The 20,517-nt window shown below is 45.4% G+C and overlaps 1 protein-coding gene across 1 annotated transcript in view; it reads left to right on the top strand.

Annotated features, from left to right (window-relative positions):
- Nucleotides 1-1,991: 1,991 nt before the first annotated feature.
- Nucleotides 1,992-20,517, top strand: part of LOC144771539 (carbonyl reductase [NADPH] 1-like) — a 64,619-nt gene continuing 46,093 nt past the window's right edge. The window contains exon 1 of the mRNA XM_078655943.1: nucleotides 1,992-2,293. Coding sequence (XP_078512069.1) covers nucleotides 2,005-2,293 — 289 coding nt within the window. The 5' untranslated portion in view covers nucleotides 1,992-2,004. The remainder of the gene's footprint in view (nucleotides 2,294-20,517) is intronic.

The raw sequence follows: 20,517 nt of genomic DNA, 5'->3' as shown, positions 1-20,517 counted from the left end.
AATTTGACCGCGGCGGTGGAAGCATAACTACCATTTTCCGCACAGAAACTTTGCTGCCTGACCCCTGCCCTCTTGCGCCACAAGCCCAGCAGGTCGTGACGTACCACGAATATCGAAAGTCGGCTGCTGACACTAGGCGCCAATCATTACATAGTAGCACAATTAGCAACGCTATGACTTGACTTTCCGGGGGCAGGCGCAAATGCCAATGCATTTCAGTTGGAAGTGGCTTCCTCAGGAGCTGTCAGGCCAGGGTAAAGTGTTGAAGGGGCCCCCTGGAGCTCAGCCCCCCCCCCGCACTGCGGTGGCTGCGGGAGGCCTTTGTTACGCCCCTGAATCAGCCTATTACCTTCCAGATAGATGCACTTGTGACTGTCTTGTTAAATAGTAACATTTAGCAATAATCTGGATTTAGTGGAGTCCCTAGAGCTTTTGGCCCCAGTGCGACTGCACCTGCTGCACTGTTCAAATCAAGTCCCTTTTAACTGAAAGGTAACTGCAATTGTGACTGCTTGTTTAGAAGTCCAATATAGCAATATTATGAGTTTAGAGGAGTTCTGACAACTTGTGCGCCTGGTGCTACTGCACCATTCAAACCATGACCCTGTTGTCTGCAAGGTAACTACACTTGTGACTGTCTGTTTAGTTTTACATTTAGCAATAATCTGGTTCAGTAGAATCCCTAGAGCCTTTGGCTCCAGTGCCACTGCATCTGCTGCGCCATTAACATCAAGTCCCTTTTAACTGAAAGCTAACTGCACTTGTGGCTATCTGTTTAGTAGTAAAGTATAGCATAGCTCTTCTATATTAACTTAATTTTTAACGTGCCATGTTTTTAAATCTTGTAATAATTTGATCATAATGACCAAATAGATTAAGTTGAAAAAATCAATCCAATAATGCCTACAAAGTGCAAAGAAAGTCACTTAGGCATGAATAGGATATGCCACAAATATTGTAAGGCTGAAGCATCTGCTTTACACAACTAAGTAAAAAAAAAACATGCAAGCATTCCAGCATACTGTTAGAAGCTGTCTGCCTTTTCCTTGGGAAGAGATCTTATCTTGACAACAAATGGGGCTTAAACAATCTGAACAGCTTTAGTAGGAGTATCGTAAATTCGTGCAGCCAGGGGTAGTTAACAAAAAAAATAGTTCCACACAAAAGCAAATAAAAACAGTAATTCAGGTAAGGGAACTGATAAGAGCCCCCCTTTTTTTTTATTTATTATTTTTATTATTGAAATTAACACCATACATTGGCCATCCAGGCCACACAATAGGGTTGCAAAGGCGTACAGTAGGTCACACAAGGAACAACACATTACTCTGAAGTCATATCAGTGGGACTACAATCCATCAGGACAACTAAACATCTGCCTCAGGCGTCGATCTTGGAGGAAGAGCCCCCTTTTAATGTACATCAAATACAAAAGACTTCACAAGTACAGCGCAAGCGCTGTGCAGGTGAAACCTAAAAAGTGCCTTCATCTAAAACTTTGCCAGCATAGGAATTGAGTCTTAGAAATCGTTCCAAAGGCTACTTACAAAATTACCTTTGTGTCAACTCTGTTGCTGGAATTCATTCTGTGTGATTCATAGGCAGTGTCACTGGAGAAACTTAGTTGAGGATGATTTATCACGGGAGGTAAAACCCTTATCTAGACCTATCCAGACAATGGTACTGGGTAAGGCCTACAATTTGGTGATCTTCCCATTGTTTCGCTTTGGCTCAGTGGCTTCTTTACAGGCACTGTATGTGGTAGCAAGACTAGGATATCACCTTGCCCACTGGATTCCCGTGAGCCAAAGAACTTTGAGTTTTTGTAGGCCTTTCCTGTTCAGATTTTCCACTTTAGCAGATGTCGTCTGGTGTCTCCATCCCGCCTATTGGGCACATTTTCTCCCACTGTTAGCGCATTGTTCGTACTCGCCTTTGGTGGCATGCATTATTCTTTTACAACTGTGTTTTCTTTCTTTCCAATTAGTGCCTTGCTGCCCAATCATGGCTAGCACCAGAGTAGCAGTAGTGACCGGAGGTAATAAAGGAATCGGACTGGCAATTGTGCGGGCTCTCTGCAAGCAGTTCAAAGGGGACGTGTACCTGACTGCCCGAGATCCCAAACTGGGGGAAGCATCTGTGAAAAAGCTGCACGAGGAGGAGGGTTTGACGTCTCATTTCCACCAGCTTGACATCACAGACTTGCAGAGTATCAGAACACTGAGGGACTTCATGAAGAAAAAGTATGGTGGAATAGATGTTCTGATCAATAACGCAGGAATTGCTTTCAAAGGTAAATTGACGTTGGTTGCTGGGATTGATTCTTGGATGTGCCAGGTGGGATAATCCTAAATTGCAGAAGATAGTGGAAACCTTCTGCATGATTGTGTTATATGAATGACACTTTGAGCTCAGTATTAGAATGGTGCTCTGCTTAGGACCCAGCGGTACCAAAGGGGGTGGTGATGGACAGAGCATCTGAACCAATCAAACACTCACACCCAGTCAACGGATGGGGGTTTAATCCATCACCGTTCTTTAGCCCACTATGCCACCCCAGTTCAGAAATGGCCATATGCAAATCAGTCTGACCCTGTGCCTCATGGGAACAGTCCAGCCCGAACTGCCAAGCCATGCCTTCCCTGGACCGGAAACAAGCTTCCTAGGACCGGTTTCTGGCATTGCAGCCGTCTTCAGCCAGGCTTGCTTGAATCCAGTGGCAAAGTGAGCAAGGGACTCACGTCTGAGCATACCCTGCCAACTTATGGCGAACAAAGCGGTACCAAAGGGGGTGGTGATGGACAGAGCATCTGAACCAATCAAACACTCACACCCAGTCAACAGATCTGGGTTTAATCCATCACCGTTCTTTAGCCCACTATGCCACCCCAGTTCAGACATGGCCATATGCAAATCAGTCTGACCCTGTGCCTCATGGGAACAGTCCAGCCCAAACTGCCAAGCCATGCCTTCCCTGGACCAGAAACAAGCTTCCTAGGACCGCTTTCTGGCATTGCAGCCGTCTTCAGCCAGGCTTGCTTGAATCCAGAGGCAAAGTGAGCAAGGGACTCACGTCTGAGCATGCCCTGCCAACTTACGGCGAATAAAGCGGTGCCAAGGGGGGTGCTTAGGACCCAGAGCATGAGGTAGCGAGGTAGAAAAGGGAAAAACAAGGAGGCAGAGAGAGATGGGAAAACAGGGACAAAAGTAGAAAGAAACCATGGATGACGAAGAACCCTCAAGTGTGAGATAAAGAGAGAGTGAAGAGTGTTAGAAGAAAGAGGTATTGAGTGAAATCATAACTAAGCAGAGTTGCTATTCGATACCCTTTGCATTCAACACATCTAGCAGTGGCCTCTGAAGAAACTACGGAGTCTCTACATTTATGCTTTTTTCAAAATGTAAAGTACCAGGTGTACTTGATGCTCATTTTGGGTCCAATAATGAGGTGACCCTTCAGCTTTCGTTTACCCGCTTTGTTGACCAGTAGCTGTTAGCCCAGCTGTGGAGATGTTCTGTTGCTCACAGTTAATTGAGACATTGTTAACATGGACTTATGTCAGTTATGGGTGAAAGGGTCTTTGCATGGTGTTACCCCATGATAGATACAGTAGCTAGGGGTTTCTGATGGATACATCTGCCTGTGAATTACTCACCTTTTGAATTACCCCTTGCGTAGCATTCTGCAAAAGTCTTTTCATAGCTCTCCCACGTCGAAGAGGAAGTCACTATGGCATGTCTCCGCTTGTGACTCTGCGTGACGTCATCATAGCCATAAGAAGTTCCCTTTTCTTGTGCTGTCGATGCGTAGGTTTTTCTAGGTCTCTCTATTTATTTGTAGTCTACTTTTTTGCAGTTGTCCTTAAACTGTTTCTTCGTTTTGGCTCCTCAGAAGAAGCCTGGTTTTTAAACCCTGTAGGGAATGTGGAGGCCATATTTCGGTAGAACCCTCACAAAGACTGCTTTTGGTGTTTGTCGTCATACCACAACATCGAAGAATGTTCCTGTATTGTCCGATGAATCCGAGGGCAATTAAGGAAAGACAAGTGAAGTCGTTTATGGCCCGTGTATAGAAGAAGAGAGGTCGGAAGAGAACCAAGACGAGGTCGAAGTCGCTGACTCCGGACACTTCAAGATCGTCCAAAAAAAACACAAGAAGAAGAGGTGAGATGGGTCCAATCATCGCTCTTCAAAGGAGAGGTCATCAAAGTCGGGGTCTCCGGTCTGGCGTCGTCATAGGAAGGATGACCTTTCCCCTTCTCCTTCACCGCAGGTGTCTCCTGTGCACTCTCCAACACCGAGGCCCTCTCCGACGCCCAGGGGGGAGTCTCCTGCACCTCCGGATGCTCCAATCCCGGATCCGGCATCTCCGGCGCTGCAACCAGAGCCCGTTCTGCGACCTCTATCTCCGGTCAGACTGTTCCAGATCCATACCCACCTTTCCCGACTCCAAGTGTGTATCCGTCGCATTTTCTTAATGCGGTGTTTGGCATGTTTGCCAGGGTGGTTAACCCGTCCAGCGCTCTGGTGGACTCAGTGGGTCCTCTTTCTTATAATTTGGGTGTTCTCCAACATTATGCCCAGGCACCATTCTAGCCGATCATGCCAATGACTCAATCTTGGCCTCTCCAGACACCAAGGTTCTTGACGCCGATTCCATCTCAGGAGGGGAGGATGTACTTCTCACCGGCGTCGTCAGGCTCCGTTCCAGCGCCGTCTTGACTTCGGTCAGTGCTGCTGCCCGCTTCTGAAGGCCCTAAATCGACACCAACTCTGGCGCTGCATCTGGCAGAACTCCAGGAACAACAGAAGCAGGCTGAGGAAGGGGAGATACTAGACCCAATGGATGATTTCGCAGAGCTGCAAGAAGCCAGTGGGCTTGACACCAGAGTGGGAACTCTCCTCCCCAAAAGCTCTTCCCTTTCAGGATATGGCCTCATACCATTCAGGCATAAGAAAGGCTGCTGACTTTTTGGACTTACAGTTGCCAACAACAGAGGTCAAATCTAATATTTTAACAGAGGTGCTGCACTCTCCTTCTTCTGCGGTGGAGCCTTTGCTTCATTTCAATGATGCTCTGACAGATCTGATTTTGGAAGTATGGCAAAAGTCAATGTCTGCCACTACTGTGTCAAGAACAGTGGCAAGGCGCTATAAGGTGGCGCCTGGGGATCCAGCTTTTTTTATCATCACACCCTTCACCTGAGAGCCTTGTGGTTCAAGCGTCTTGTTCCTCAAAACAATCTGCTGGCTCCCTCCCTTCCACTACGAGGCATAGGGAATCCAAGCAGTTGGAACAATCAGCAAAAAAGGTATTTTCATCTGCCAGAATGGCCTTGAAATCAACTAATGGCACATGCTTGATGGGGTGTTATATCCATTCATTGCTGTATTCTGCCAAGGAGGTAATACCTAAGTTGCCAGAGGATGTCCAGGGTCACTTCGCTGAGGTGCTGTCGGACATGCTGGCTGCAGCCCGTCTGGTGACCCAGTCCGGCCTTGATACAGCTGACTCAGTTGCCAGGGTAATGGGCTCTCCAGTGGCAACTAGGAGCCATGCCTGGTTGAGAGGGTCCGGATTATCTCTGGATGTCCAGGCCACGCTGTTGGACCTTCCCTTTGACGGATCTGGACTCTTTGGGACCATGGCTGATTCAGCTTTACAGTGTTTTAAGGATAGCGGAGCTACTGCTAGATCCTTAGGCTTGCAATCCCAGCCTAGGGATTTGGTTTCCGGAGATTTTGGAGCTTTGGGAAGGCGGATCCTTTTTGAGGCCGACAGCAGCAACACCAACAACAGAGACCTCTGTGTAAGTCATACAGAGGGAAGGGAAGAGGTTGTCTGCGAGAGGCTGCTCGTCAACAGGTCTCCTCCTCCTCCTCCTCCCCCTGTCCCCACCACCGACTCAGCAGGGAAGCATCTCTAGATCCCCCATCTTGGGGCATGCTGGTCCTGTTGGAGGTTGGGTGTCCCATTTTATACAAAATTGGAAATCTGTTACGTAAGATCTTTGGGTTTTGAATCTTGTAGACAATGGGTAGACAATGGGTACACCCTTTTCTTCTGGGAGTTTCCCCTTCCTTACCCTCCTTGCCAGGGTTGGTGTTCGTCTGTTGCATCTGCAACAAGTGGTCTTGTCCCTGTTACAGAAAGGTGCAATAGAGATTGTTTCTGATCAGGAGAGGGGTCAGGGATGCTACTCCGAGTATTTCCTGATCCCAAAAAAGACGGTCGTTTGCGGCCGATCCTGGACCTCAGGGTCTTGAATTTTTACCTCATACGGGAGAAGTTCAAGATGTTGACCCCAGCTCAGGTTCTTCTGGCGCTGCAGCAGGAAGAAGTTTTTCCCTATCTGGAGGACAGGCTGCTCAAAGCAAGTTCGCCAGAGATAGTGCTTCATCATCTGCAAATAACAACTTTACTGTTGTTCGGTGTGGTTTTTTGATAAATGTATCTAAAGCTCACCTGATGCCCTCTCAGTGCAACCTGTTCATAAGGACGGTACAGGATACTACTCTGAGTTGTGTTTTCCCACCTCCTCGGAGGGTTCTAGACATCCAAGCTATGATTCCAATGTTTCAAAATGGAGCAGCTGTTCCAGTCATGAAGGTTTTGCGCTTGCGCGGTCCGTTTGCTTCCTGCATTTTTTTGGTCAACTGTGCACGCTGGCACATGAGGGCACTTCAGTGGCGCCTCAGCAGGCAGTGATTTCAGCACAATTGGGATCTCCGGGAGGTGGTCAGAATCTCCAGAGACACTGCAGCGGATCTGTTATGGTGGAGTGTTTCAGGCAACCTGACTCAAGGGAAGCCGTTTCAACCTCCTTCACCGGTGGCCACCGTGATAACCGATGCTTTCACTCTGGAGAGGGGTGCTCATCTGGGGGATCTGGAGATCATGGGACTTTGGTCTCCAGAGGAAATTTAGCTTTTCAGTTAGCTGAATTGCGAGCGATACATGTGGATCTCAAGGCCTCTCTTTCCTGACTTCCTGGTCAGTCGGTTCTGGTCCTGATGGACAACACTACCACAGTGTGGTACATCAACAAACAGGGAGGAGTAGAGTTGTATCGTCCCGGCAGAGTGGCTCTGCGGCTCTGGCCCTTGGCTCAGGGCCACCAGATTTGCATAACTGCAAATCATCTGGCTGGGGTGCTGAATGTGCGTCTGGACAGTCTCAGTCTGCAATACTCAGCTGATCACGAGTGGGGTCTTCCGCTGGAGGTGGTTCAGTGCATTCTCAGAATTTGGGCGTTTCCTCGGGTGGCCCTTTTGCGACTCATGAGAACACAGACTGCCCATCGTTCTGCAGTCTCCAGTATCCGATGCGGGGAGTTCTGGGGAACGCGTTTCAGTTAGATTGGGTCTCACAGCTTCTTTACACATTCCCTCCCATACCCTTGATTTCACGGGTTCTGAGGAAGATTCGCCAAGACCTGGCCCAAGTCATATTGATCGCCTCGGATTGGCCAAGAAGAGTGTGGTACACAGACCTTCTTCACCTCTCATCGCACCCTCTGAATCCCTCTCAGAGCAGACCGCCTCTTGCAATCACAGGGGCAGGTTCTACCCTCCCACCTCCAGAGCCTACACCTTCATGCCTGGAGGTTGAACAGGGCAACCTGAATTCTTACTCTCTCCCACTGGATTTGATGGATGTTTTATTATCGGCCAGGAGACACTCCACCAAATCTGTCTATTCCTGTAGACGGGCCAGATTTGTTAAGAAGTATGGAGAGAGTTCAATTGATCCTTTGAAGGCCTATTTGTCTGATTTTCTTAGTTTTTCTCTTTCCTTGGCCCAGCAAGGTTGTGCTGTGGCGACGTTTAAGGGCTATTTATCAGCCTCCTTTGTTTGCCAGACCAGCCATTGTTGTTTAAGTCACCCATAGTTATGAGGTTCATTAAGGGTCTCACTAATAGATTTCCTCCCACTCCTTTCATTATGCCTCAGTGGGACATACATTTGGTTCTCACTTTCTTGATGGAGTCTCCCTTTGAGCCTCTTCATAGTTTTTCGTTGAGGCTTCCTACATTCAAAACAGTTTTTCTGATTGCTTTTACATGTGCCAGAAGGGTAAGTGAGCTTCAAGCTCTTAGTTCTAAGCCTCCATTTACCATCATCTATGCAAATAATATGTTTCTCAGGACCAGAGCTGCTTTCCTGCCTATGGTGGTTACACCTTTTCATCTAGGATAGTCTATCACCTTAACCACTTTCTATCCTTACCCCTCACCCTTCCAAGGATGAGGAGAGACTTCACAGCCTGGACCCTAGGAGGGTGGTCTGCTTCTACCTGGACAGAACCAAGGTCTTGCGACTGGATGACCAGCTCTTCATTGGTTGCGTGGGAAGAATGAAGGACAAAGCTGTCCTCAAGCAAACGCTTTCCAGGTGGATCATCTTGTGCATCAAGATCTGCTACGCCTTGGCCAAGAAGGAGCCACCTGAAGGTATTAGAGCTCATTCTACTAAAGTTAAGTCTTTTTCATAGGCTTTGGCTAGAGGTGTCCCTGTTGTAGACATCTGTAAGACAGCAACTTGGGCTTCCCTCCACACTTTTGTGAAGCATTATTGCTTGGATTCAGAAGTGAGGAGGGGTGGCCATTTTGCACGTTCTGTGCTGCAGGATTTTTTGATGTGGTAGGTGGACAACCTCCGCTGGGAGCGGACTGCTTTGGGATTCAATTCAAAAGGTGAGGAATCCACAGGCAGATATATCCATCAGAAGAACAAGTTACAATTACACCCCTTCAGAGTAGTAGCCACACCCTGACTGGACTCACACCTCAGAGTAGCAGTCCAACACTACGGGAACAACTCAAAAACCCATCATAATGTAGCGGTCTTCACCCTCTGCACGCTCACACCCTTCACAGACTATCAGCCGTGCTCACATCAATAGCGGTAAAGAAAATAGTTCTTGTTGAAAGAGGCTCTTCATTAGGTGTGTGTGTGTGTGTGTGTGTGTGTGTGGTAGAGTAGATGGGTGGTGGTCATATGTATACAAACCTAATCCGACACCGATTTGTGATGGGAAAACTCCGTACTATTTGTGAAGTCTTCCCCAGTTTACTGAACATGCAGTAGTGCCATAAAAATGGCAGATTGTAATCTGTATAAATTACAAAAATGGGGCCAGGTATGGCAAGAACGAAGGGTAGGCTAGCCGCAAATCGTCAAAAGATAGAGATGCCAGTGAGCGTCAGTTCAGGCCGGGGCGATTGGGCCACTTTGGATCTTAGTATCCGGATTTTTACCCTGAAGGTACACTACAGATCTCAGTGTGACTTTGAGAAGGGATCGTTTCATATATTTGTACCTACTAACACTCTGAGAGTAGATAAGGATTACTGGTCCTGATGAAAGGCCACGAAAACACCAGAAAGGACCATTCTATCCATTTCTCGCGATACTGAAGGTTTTTTATCATAACATTGGAACCCAGCTGTTAAATTCGGTTTATTGGGCTGCTATAGTTATTTTTACATAGCACATTCCCTCCCCTCTACTCCCCACTTACACACACTCTTCTCATCACACCCCATACTCATCGGCAAAAAGAAAGATCTACAGCAAAGAGCCCCCCTGTGGTGCCCGTTGGGCATTGCACCGCCTGCCCAACGAGGAGCTGCCTAATGATGAAGCATGGCACCCTTCTGGGTGTGTGAGGACCCTTGCTCCTATATGGAGCTCTCCCCTCTAGTGTTTAACTGGTAAGAACCTCACTCCTCTGCATACCTCTTGCATATCAGGTTAAAGTTGACTACCTGCTTGGGGGCGCTAGGTGGCGCTCGAGCGGTATGGCCGCGATCTCGTGAGGATCCCGCAGTCCGGCCACTAATCCTTTAATTATCCTGTGACTTTGCTTATGCTGAATAATTAAAAAGTACATAGTCGGGAAGCTCGAAATCTGGGGCACAAGCGGTGTCCTTTCCAGCGCCCGGAGCGGAGCATCGAGAGGTCTGTGGCTACTGGAAACTGCTGAGCGGGCGGACCTGTGGAGCGCCCTGGTGCTGTGGCTGGGCAGCGGGAGGTATGCAAGTGCCGTGGATGCCACGTGGGGTACAGGCCGGGCAGACACGCCTGGGACAACATCCTTCCAGTTAGTCTTACTGAGGGCCGTGAGACATATCAAACTGCCCGCACGGCGCTGAAGCCACATCTGTGAGCCTGAGCCCGCAGTCTGCTGCCAAAGTGTCGGAGTGATAGAGAGGGTGAGTGCTGCCTGTCCCGGCGTGCCGTGCTGGAGAAAATGGCGGATGGTAGCGTTGCGTCGCAGAAGGTGCGCCTCTAATGGATGACGGTCTCCTGACTGGACAGAGAGCCTGAAGCATTATAGCATAGTGAGGTCCCCTCATAGAGACACTGATTATTTTGTATACTGTGGCGCTGCCTGTACAATAGTGCTACGGAGGCCTCCCACACAATATAACTCCCTGATACAACGATATATGGAGACAAGTGGTGTGTGAGCCCTGAACTGATCTGCTGCATATCCCGCATGGGCCACTTGGCATTCTGCTGCTGAACAACTATATGGCCACGAGGAGTACTGATCGCTTGATCTTGTGCTCTGGTGCCGAGCTAGTGGAGGTCACATTTGGAATTAGACGAGAGGCGACTCTGGGCTGGGAGTGCCCACATCAAACGATCTGGGAGCCAGGCATATGCTCCTGAGTTGATATACAAGGCCCTTTTTTTTCATGGCTCCAATGGTTGGTGCGGCGGCATATAGAGTGGAGCCAGTGTAACCAGGTGTGCTAAAGAGGCGATTGCCATAGGGACGGCCTGGGATGGACGCTGGGCCGTGTCGTTCAACATAGGCTGTGTGTTTCAAAACTCAAGGAGATAAGAGACCACAGGTGTGACTGACTTGTGGTGCAAAATGCCAACTCATCCTCCCAACTGAGCTACGATATTTAGTGGCAATTTCACTGGCCGGGACACTGCAGGATGGGGGGGATGGATGCACGCCAACCGCGGCTCACGTTTGAAACCAAAAAGAGCGCGCGTTACCAGGCAGCGGAGGCGGAGAATGGCGCAGAGGAGGCACCCCCAGAGAAATGCTTTGGGCTGAGCAATGATATGAACTCAATCCTGTCAGAAGTACGTCAGGGCTTTGAGACGATGGCAGACAAGATGGATACTCTTACTACGCATCTGGATGCCATTGCCCGCAAACTCGACGGGCATGACACATGCCTAAAGGAAGCGGAGGAAAGGCTATCAGATACTGAAGACATTACGGTGCAACTGAAGACCGCAGTAACCCGGATGGATAAAATGATGAAAATTATAAACGCAGAGAACGAGGATATTGAAGCCCGAAGTAGGCGTAATAATGTTCGTATTTTGGGTATACCAGAAAGCACAAATACGGGCAGGCTGGAGGTATATGTTGAAAAGATGCTCACTACGGTGATTGGTGCAGAAGTACTCTCCCCTCAATTTAGTGTGGAGAGAGCACATCGATCCCTCGGCCCAAGACCTTCATCATAGTGCGCTTCCTAAATTACAGGGACAGTGACAATGTACTGCGAGTGGCCAGGGAGAAGAGGCAGTTGATCTATGATGGTGTCTCCTTCATGATTTTCCCTGACTTCACAACACATGTGCAGGAGGAAAGGCACAAGTTCAACGCAGTGAACCAGAAATTGAGGCAAGCTCAAGTGGATTATGTCCTACTGTACCCAGCACGCCTCCGAGTTACATATAAGGGCATACAAACGATCTACACGAAACCGCAACAGGTGGAGGACTTCCTCAAGAAACTTAAAAGAAGAAAGGCCACAACTCCTGACCACCACGACATATCGGAGGCACACCTGTCGGACATGGAATGAATTCCTTGAAGGATGGCGCTGTATTGCTGTTTCCACTGGAACTTCACCACTGCTTGGCTTTTTCAATGGATTATGAGAGGTTTCCATACCCGCCTTGTGCTAAGGGCCTTAAGTTGATAATGTTGCAGCTGGGCAGGACACGGATGATATGGAGAGCCGGACACCCTCATTGCCACTTTGGGGACTGTTAGATTTGGGGGTCTCTAGTTGGCACAGGTAGGTACTTGTGACAAATAGGGACCCTCTCCTCTAGTCAGGACAAGGGGATTACACTCCTAAAATAACCCCTGCTCACCCTCTAGGCTGCGTGGCGCGAGCAGTCAAGGCTTATTTCAGCGGCGTTGTAAGTTAAGCAGTTGTGACCACATACAGTAGCCCAGTGACAACACTATAAATGGACAACACACAGGTTTTATCTAAAAAATAAGTAGACTTTATATAGAGTTACCACAAGACCATAAACGACAAAAATACACAGTATGATTACTTTAAGATGGTAGATTTAATCTTAGTTCATTTCAGTTCTTAGACACTCTGCGTCATAGTACCTTAAGTTGCGTTGCGCTTCCATGACAAGCAATGTCGCAGCGATGGGAAACGCGGTAAAGTTCAGATACAAAGAAACAAAGTTGTGGACATCTTCCAGATGTGGCACGCTTCTCAGGGATGCGAGAAGCCCTCGGTTCGATGCGTGGACTGCAGCGGTGACACCCTTACGATGCGACGGCAACAGCTCCAGCGGCGACGCTCTTCTCCACGATGTGTGAAGCTTCCGCTCAATGCGACAACTACAGCGCCGACATCCAAGATGCGACGGCAGCAGCTCCGACGGCGGCGCGGTTCTCAGAGATGCGAGGTGCTCTTGGTCGATGCGGTGCAATGCGACAGTTCCAGTGGCGACACCCTCCTGCTTCGGAGTTGCGACGGCAGGAACAGCGATGGCGACACACTCCGACCTCGTTGCGAGATTCTTTTCCTGATGCGGTGCAGTGCGACAACCACAGCGGCGACACCCTCCTTTTTCGGTGTTGCGACGGCAGCAGCAGCTTCCTCTTCGTTGCGGCACGCTTCTCTCCGATGCGGTGCAGTATGACAGTTCCAGCAGCGACACCCTCCTTCGGAGTTGCGACGGCAGGCACAGCGACGGCGACACACTTCTTCTCGTTGAGTCGCGCTTCCAGCTCCTTGCGACACGCAGTTCATCAGAAGGCCTAAAACAGCAGCAGGCACTTCCAAAGGAACTCTGGGGAGCTGGGTGGTGAAGTCTGTTGTCCCTGAGACTTCAGTAGGAGGCAAGCTCTTTTCCAAGCCCTTGGAGATCCTTCACAAGTTGAAAGCAAAGTACACAAAGTTCCTTTCTCCTTCCTTTGGCAGTAAGGCAACCACTGCAGGCCAATCCTCCCAGCAGCTTGGGAATAGTCTCTCCTCGGTTTCTTCAGGTTCCTCTCCTCAGTAAAGGTTTCTTCTTGAAGTCCAAAGTGATCTAATTTCAGGGTTCTAATATTTATAGACCAAAATCCTTTGTTCTCTGAGGGGAGAGGGGCCTTTGCCCAGTCCAAACCAGTCCTGAAGCACTCTGTTTACCAGACTTCTCCTTTCCTATCGCAGTGCAGGGTAGAAACATCAGACGCCCCACAGGAGATGGAGCCAGCTTTATGGAAGGCAAGTACAGTCCTGGAGCACTTTGTTTACAGGACTCCTTCTCTTCTTTCAGTGTGCAGGGCAGAGACATCAGCCGCTCCGCAGGGGGCGGAGCCAGCATTGTGGAAGGCAGGCACAGCCCTATTCAAGGTTCAGGTGCAACTCCTCCCTCCCATCTAGATGCAGATCTCTCTATTCACCACTGGGTGACTCAGCCTGTCTCCTGGAATTCCCCAGCCCTGTCACTCTCAAAACCAGACATAGGAATACACAACCTAGCAGAGGCAGGTTTGAATGGTTAGACAAGCAAATACCTACTTTCTAAATGTGGTATTTGCAAACACAGAATATTAAAATAAACTTCACTAAAAGATGTATTTTATTATTCTGAGTTCGGGCACACTAAACTCGAATTTCTACCATGTTCTCTGAGAAAGTTGGGATTATAAAATGTAATAACTCTAACAGCTCATTCTGGCCTATTGAGAACAGGTAGCCTTGCAATAGTGAAAAACAAAAATGGCTGTAATTCACTATTAGGGCATGCCACACACACCAAGGCTTGTCCTACCTTATACTTACAATGCACCCTGCCCTTGGGCCTACCATAGGAGTGACTGATATGAAGAAAAGGGAAGGTTTAGGGATTGGCAAGGGGGTGCACTTGCCCAGTCAGCATGACAGTACCAGACTGAACGCAGGCCCTGCAATGGCAGACCTTAGACACATTTTACAAGGCTGCTTCTGTGGGTGACACAACCAGTGCTTTAGGCCCACCAGCAGCATTTGGATGTACATGCCCTGAGCACACTCAGTGCACTAGACTAGGGTATGACAAGTAAACCAAATAGCCAAACATGGAACCACTGATTAGTACATCAATGTACAATAGGGTGCACGTGCCCTGTGGCACTGGATAGCAGTAGCACAGTGCCCAAAGCATACAACAACAGCAAAAATACATAAGGCAACAGCAAAAAAATGGAAGGGAGACCCACGCCAATGGTGCCAGGTCTAACAAGGACTGACCAGTTGTTATGGGTCTCCTGGGCAGGCGTGAGGTACCTGTGGGCCATCTGGTAGGGTTACCCCTAATGGGAGCACCCCTGTTGCATTGTTCTTCTTGGTTTTGGAGGGGGATCGAACAATGCTGGCATAATTGGGATGCTTCAGTGGGTGGGGGGAATGGGAAGTTTACAGCTTTGACAAGACTGACTTATGTTAAGCAGACAGAATATGTGACTTGTTTATTGGAGGTGTGCCACTGCAATTCATGTCGCAGGATAGCCAATGTGATAAAATAAGGCAGCATGGCAACACAGGGGGATGATTCGGAACTGAAAGTGGTATCCTGGAATGTTAGAGGGCTGAACGATTCAAGAAAATGCAGACAGATCCTCACTTATTTGGATGGACAGCAGGTACAAGTGGCATTTCTGCAAGAGACGCACATAAATCCAAACTCCCACAATGCCTTTGCCAGTAAATGGGCGAGTGTACAAGCATTTTCTTCTTATTCCACTGCCATATTGGTTATAAAGCGGACAACCTTTGCACTTGCTGGTACTTTGTTAGACCTCCAAGGGAGGTATGTCATTGTATGGTGGAGAATGGGCAGGGATTCTGTAACAATTGCGAATTGATATGCCCCCCATTGTGGATACGCCTGAGTTTTTCACTTCCCTGTGGAGTAAAATAGTGGATTTGGACTCCACACACATTATCTGGGGGGGGGGGGGTTGATTTTAATGTTGCTTTGCATCACGCCCAGAATAGATCGGATGCTGCAGTACATTATAATAGCAAGTCTCGAGAGATGCTGGCAAGCATTGTGGAAGAGGGAGGATTGATAGATGCATGGCGTCGAATACAACCACTGCGGAGGGAGGGGACTCACTTTACTTCACACACCGGGACATGGGCGAGGTTAGACTACTGCTTGACCTCCAGGGGGTTGGGGACCGGCATACGCAATGCCACAAATCTCGCCAGGACTTACTCCGACCACTGTCCTGGGAGAATTACGATCACTATACCTGTCAGGATTCGTGAGCTAGGAGCCAAGGGTACACAGGAGTGAAGATAAATCCCCTTAACCTGCAAACAACAGGTACAGGAATGCTGTATAGTATACACTCCTGAAGACTGTTCTCTAAAGGTATGGGGGAAAATTCCAAGGAGTGTCCACCACTCTCCCCATGGTGCACAGTCAAAATGTCGACTACAAAATATCGTTTGGACACAATATCGAGTTTTAAATATCGAATGGACAAAATATCGACTGGACAGAATATAGACATCAAAAATATCGTTATTAAGGTAAGTAATGTAATATCGATTGTTAAAAATATAGACATTTAAAATATCGAAGTATATATTATAGTTTAATAAAATTATCGAATTTTTGATAATATAAAATTTTTTTGTGATATTTATGTTATTATGTGTGTTAAAAGTGTGTATTTATGTTATGAATAATTTTAATAAATGAAATTTGTATTTTTAAATTTTTGCGTTATTTAATTCTGTAGCGGGTTGTGGGTTTATAGGGGAATAGGGTGGGAAGTAATTTAATTATAATTAATTAAATATGTACATTTATTTATTGTTATTCATTTTTAATTATTTGTTAATTAATTTATATTTGGTAATTAATTACCTTTTAATTGGCGATTAATTTTAATTATTGATTAATTGCTAATTATGTAATTTTACTAAATTATTTTCTGTAGCGGGTTGTGGGTTTATAGGGGAATTGGGTGGCAAGTAATTTATTTATAATTAATTAAATATGCTAACATATTTATTGGTATTGTTTTAGAATTAATTGTTAATTAATTTTTAATGGGTAAATAATTAAATTAGAATTGCTATTTAATTTTATTTAATTGATTAATTGCTAATTATGTTAATTTAATTAAAAAAATTCTGTAGTGGGTTGTGGGTTTATAGGGGACTAGGATGGGAAGTAATTTATTTATAAATAATTAAATAAAACAACTTTTTTTAATTGTATTTAATTAGAATTTATTGTAAATGAATTTTTAAATGTGAAATTATTAATTGTTAATTTGTAATTAATTTGTATTATTAGTTACATAATTGTAATAATTCATTTTAAATTGTAATTTTAATTGATTAATTATTATATTATATTAAATTCGTAATTACTTTTAATTAATTTTTGATTGATATTAATTTATATTTATTGAAATAATATATGAAGTATTTAATTTCCTTACTGTTGCACCTACTGGAGTGGGAATAGTAATTTTTAGCCCTACGCTATCCAACGCTTTCCCTACTGTTGCACCCACTGGAGTGGGAATAGTAATTTTTACCTCTACGCTATCCAACGCTTTCCCTACTGTTGCACTCTTTGGAGTGGGAATAGTATTTATTGGTATTGTTTTAGAATTAATTGTTAATTAATTTTTAATGGGTAAATAATTAAATTAGAATTGCTATTTAATTTTATTTAATTGATTAATTGCTAATTATGTTAATTTAATTAAAAAAATTCTGTAGTGGGTTGTGGGTTTATAGGGGACTAGGATGGGAAGTAATTTATTTATAAATAATTAAATAAAACAACTTTTTTTAATTGTATTTAATTAGAATTTATTGTAAATGAATTTTTAAATGTGAAATTATTAATTGTTAATTTGTAATTAATTTGTATTATTAGTTACATAATTGTAATAATTCATTTTAAATTGTAATTTTAATTGATTAATTATTATATTATATTAAATTCGTAATTACTTTTAATTAATTTTTGATTGATATTAATTTATATTTATTGAAATGATATATGAAGTATTTAATTTCCCTACTGTTGCACCTACTGGAGTGGGAATAGTAATTTTTAGCCCTACGCTATCCAACGCTTTCCCTACTGTTGCACCCACTGGAGTGGGAAAAGTAATTTTTACCTCTACGCTATCCAACGCTTTCCCTACTGTTGCACTCTTTGGAGTGGGAATAGTAATTTTAACCCCTACGCTATCCAACACTTTCCCTACTGTTGCACCCACTGGAGTGGGAATAGTAATTTTTACCTCTACGCTATCCAACGCTTTCCCTACTGTTGCACTCTTTGGAGTGGGAATAGTAATTTAAACCCCTACGCTATCCAATGCTTTCCCTACTGTTGCACTCTTTGGAGTGGGAATAGTAATTTTTACCCCTACGCTATCCAACGCTTTCCCTACTGTTGCACTCTTTGGAGTGGGAATAGTAATTGTTACCCCTACGCTATCCAACGCTTTCCCTAATGTTGCACCCACTGGAGTGGGAATAGTATTTTTTACCCCAACGCTATGCAACACTTTCCCTACTGTTGCACCCACTGGAGTGGGAATAGTAATTTTAACCCCTACGCTATCCAACGCTTTCCCTACTGTTGCACTATTTGGAGTGGGAATAGTCATTTTTACCCCTACGCTATCCAACGTTTTCCCTACTGTTGCACCCACTGGAGTGGGAATAGTAATTTTTACCTCTATGCTATCCAACGCTTTCTCTACTGTTGCACTCTTTGGAGTGGGAATAGTAATGTAAACCCCTACGCTATCCAACGCTTTCCCTACTGTTGCACTTTTTGGAGTGGGAATAGTAATTTTTACCCCTACGCTATCCAACGCTTTCCCTACTGTTGTACCCACTGGAGTGGGAATAGTATTTTTTACCCCTACGCTATCCAACACTTTCCTTACTGTTGCACCCACTGGAGTGGGAATAGTAATTTTTACCCCTACGCTATCCAACACTTTTCCTACTGTTGCACTCACTGGAGTGAGAATAGTAATTTTAACCTCTACACTATCCAACGCTTTCCCTACTGTTGCACCCACTGGAGTGGGAATAGTAATTTTTACCCCTACGCTATCCAACGCTTTCCTCACTGTTGCACCCACTGGAGTGGGAATAGTAATTTTTACCCCTACGCTATCCAATGCTTTCTCTACAGTTGCACTCTGTGGATTGGGAATAGTATTTTTTACACTAATGCTATCGTACGGTAATACTATTGGATATTATTTAATTATATTATGTTAATATATATATATGTTTTAACAAATATGATTGTAATTTTTTTTATAATTTTCAATAATTATTTAATTATTATAAGTTAATTTAAGTATTTTTAAGTATATTTTAGTAATTAATTAATAATTTTAATTTAATTTAACACTGTTTTTAATAAAGTCGATATTTTTTACAACTATATTATTGTAAACGATATTTTGTACTCGATATTTTTGTACTTACCTGTTTGTAGATACAAACTCGATATTTTGTCTGTAGATATTTTTTCCTCGATATTTTTGCTAGTCGATATTATTTCAGTGATCCCTCTCCCCATACATGGGGCGGAATCACAGGAAGGAAGCAGGTCTGTCTGGTAGTGCGGAGGCTGTAGAGAAAATAGTATAATGGTACCACTTCTATATACACAGTACTACCATCCACATAGAATTACATTGACATGTGATTAGTATCGCAGTTCACTTACCCCAGTCACGTACATGAATGTCCTTGAAGAAGGTACCTGATAACCAATAGTTCAGGGAAGTATGGTTCTGAACACTACGTACTGGACCACTCAGTAACACATTCACACTACATTCAGACCAAAGAAGGGTATTGAATAAAACAAAGGGGGAGCAATGGGATTTGAGGAGCAATGGCCAGCTCTTCTGGGGGGCACGAAGAGCGGAGCATGTACTCACCCAAGAGAGGCGAAGCCCGGCCCGGGAATGAATAACAGGCGGAGCAACACTCTCTCTCAAGGGAAGAAAGAACCTCTGAGAAGCGAGCCGAACGGCCCGAGGTTTCTGTCAAGTACCAGGAGCAAGCGGGAAGTAGGACCGGCTCCTCGCTAAGACCAGAACCAAGGTGCGGAAAGATCCGCGAACGAGGAGAGGCGGAGGCTAGGGTGATCGGACAGGTCACAGGTTCCGAAACCAGAGTGCCTCTAAAACAGCCCTCAACGGAGGGAAGCCAAGGAAGCAAGGAAGTTGGATCAGGAACGGGGAATCGAGCAAGACGCCGGGGAATCGGGCAAGACGCCGGGGAATGGCGATTCACTCGCTCAGGAAACAGGGAAGGGGGCGTGGTCACGGAAGTAAGCCAAGCGTCGACTTACAGGTAGAACGTCTCTTTACGTCTGCTAGGGACCGTCAATAAAGGACCCTATTCCTTGCAGAACGCCTAGGGAGTGGGAATGAATTGACATGGGGAACCCTGCCTAACTCAAATTAAATACCCTCAAGAGGGTGGAAGGCGCACTCAAACTTAACATATCTCTACTACCTTAACCTGTTTAACCAAGGGTGCTACACTATAACAATGTGTTGGCTCCACATAATGTTGCAATTCAAACCATGAACAGGATCAACCTGCTCTAGTGTGCACTGTTCCTGATGAACAAAACTGTTCACAATTTTTCAAAACTGTAAATAATTTCAATCACTCAACTAAATGTGGTTCAGCAGCTATGATGCCATTAATGTAGAAAGTGAAGATTTTTTGTATTGAAACTAGTATTTGTATTTGTATATATAATATCTACTGTCAACTTATGTGATGACACAACATTTGAATGATTTATGATTATGTATATGATTGAGCCACAAATTGACGTTATGATATAATGAGTAAATACCGATATGAACAAAGCAATATCGTGGTATAAGTTGAGTGATTGAAATTATTTACAGTTTTGAAAAATTGTGAACAGTTTTGTTCATCAGGAACAGTGCACACTAGAGCAGGTTGATCCTGTTCATGGTTTGAACCCTGCCTAACCACATGTCAATGCCTATGCCGCAAAACCCTAACAATACCTGGTTATGACAGGCCCAGGCCAACTTGGCGATTGCAGCCAAACGCTCTGTTGGACACAGTCTTTCAGACTGAACTCGGGGAGGAAATAAGGGATTTTTTTCTTTGCAACAAGGGCTCCGTAGACAACGTGGAGGTTATATGGGAGGCCTTTAACCGCATCCGCGCTAAGCGTTTTCC

The sequence above is a fragment of the Lissotriton helveticus genome, chromosome 8 (genome assembly GCF_964261635.1).
Source record: "Lissotriton helveticus chromosome 8, aLisHel1.1, whole genome shotgun sequence".
Lineage (NCBI taxonomy): Eukaryota > Metazoa > Chordata > Amphibia > Caudata > Salamandridae > Lissotriton > Lissotriton helveticus.
Note: the sequence above shows the minus strand (reverse complement) of the source record. Positions and strands in the feature narration are given on the sequence as shown.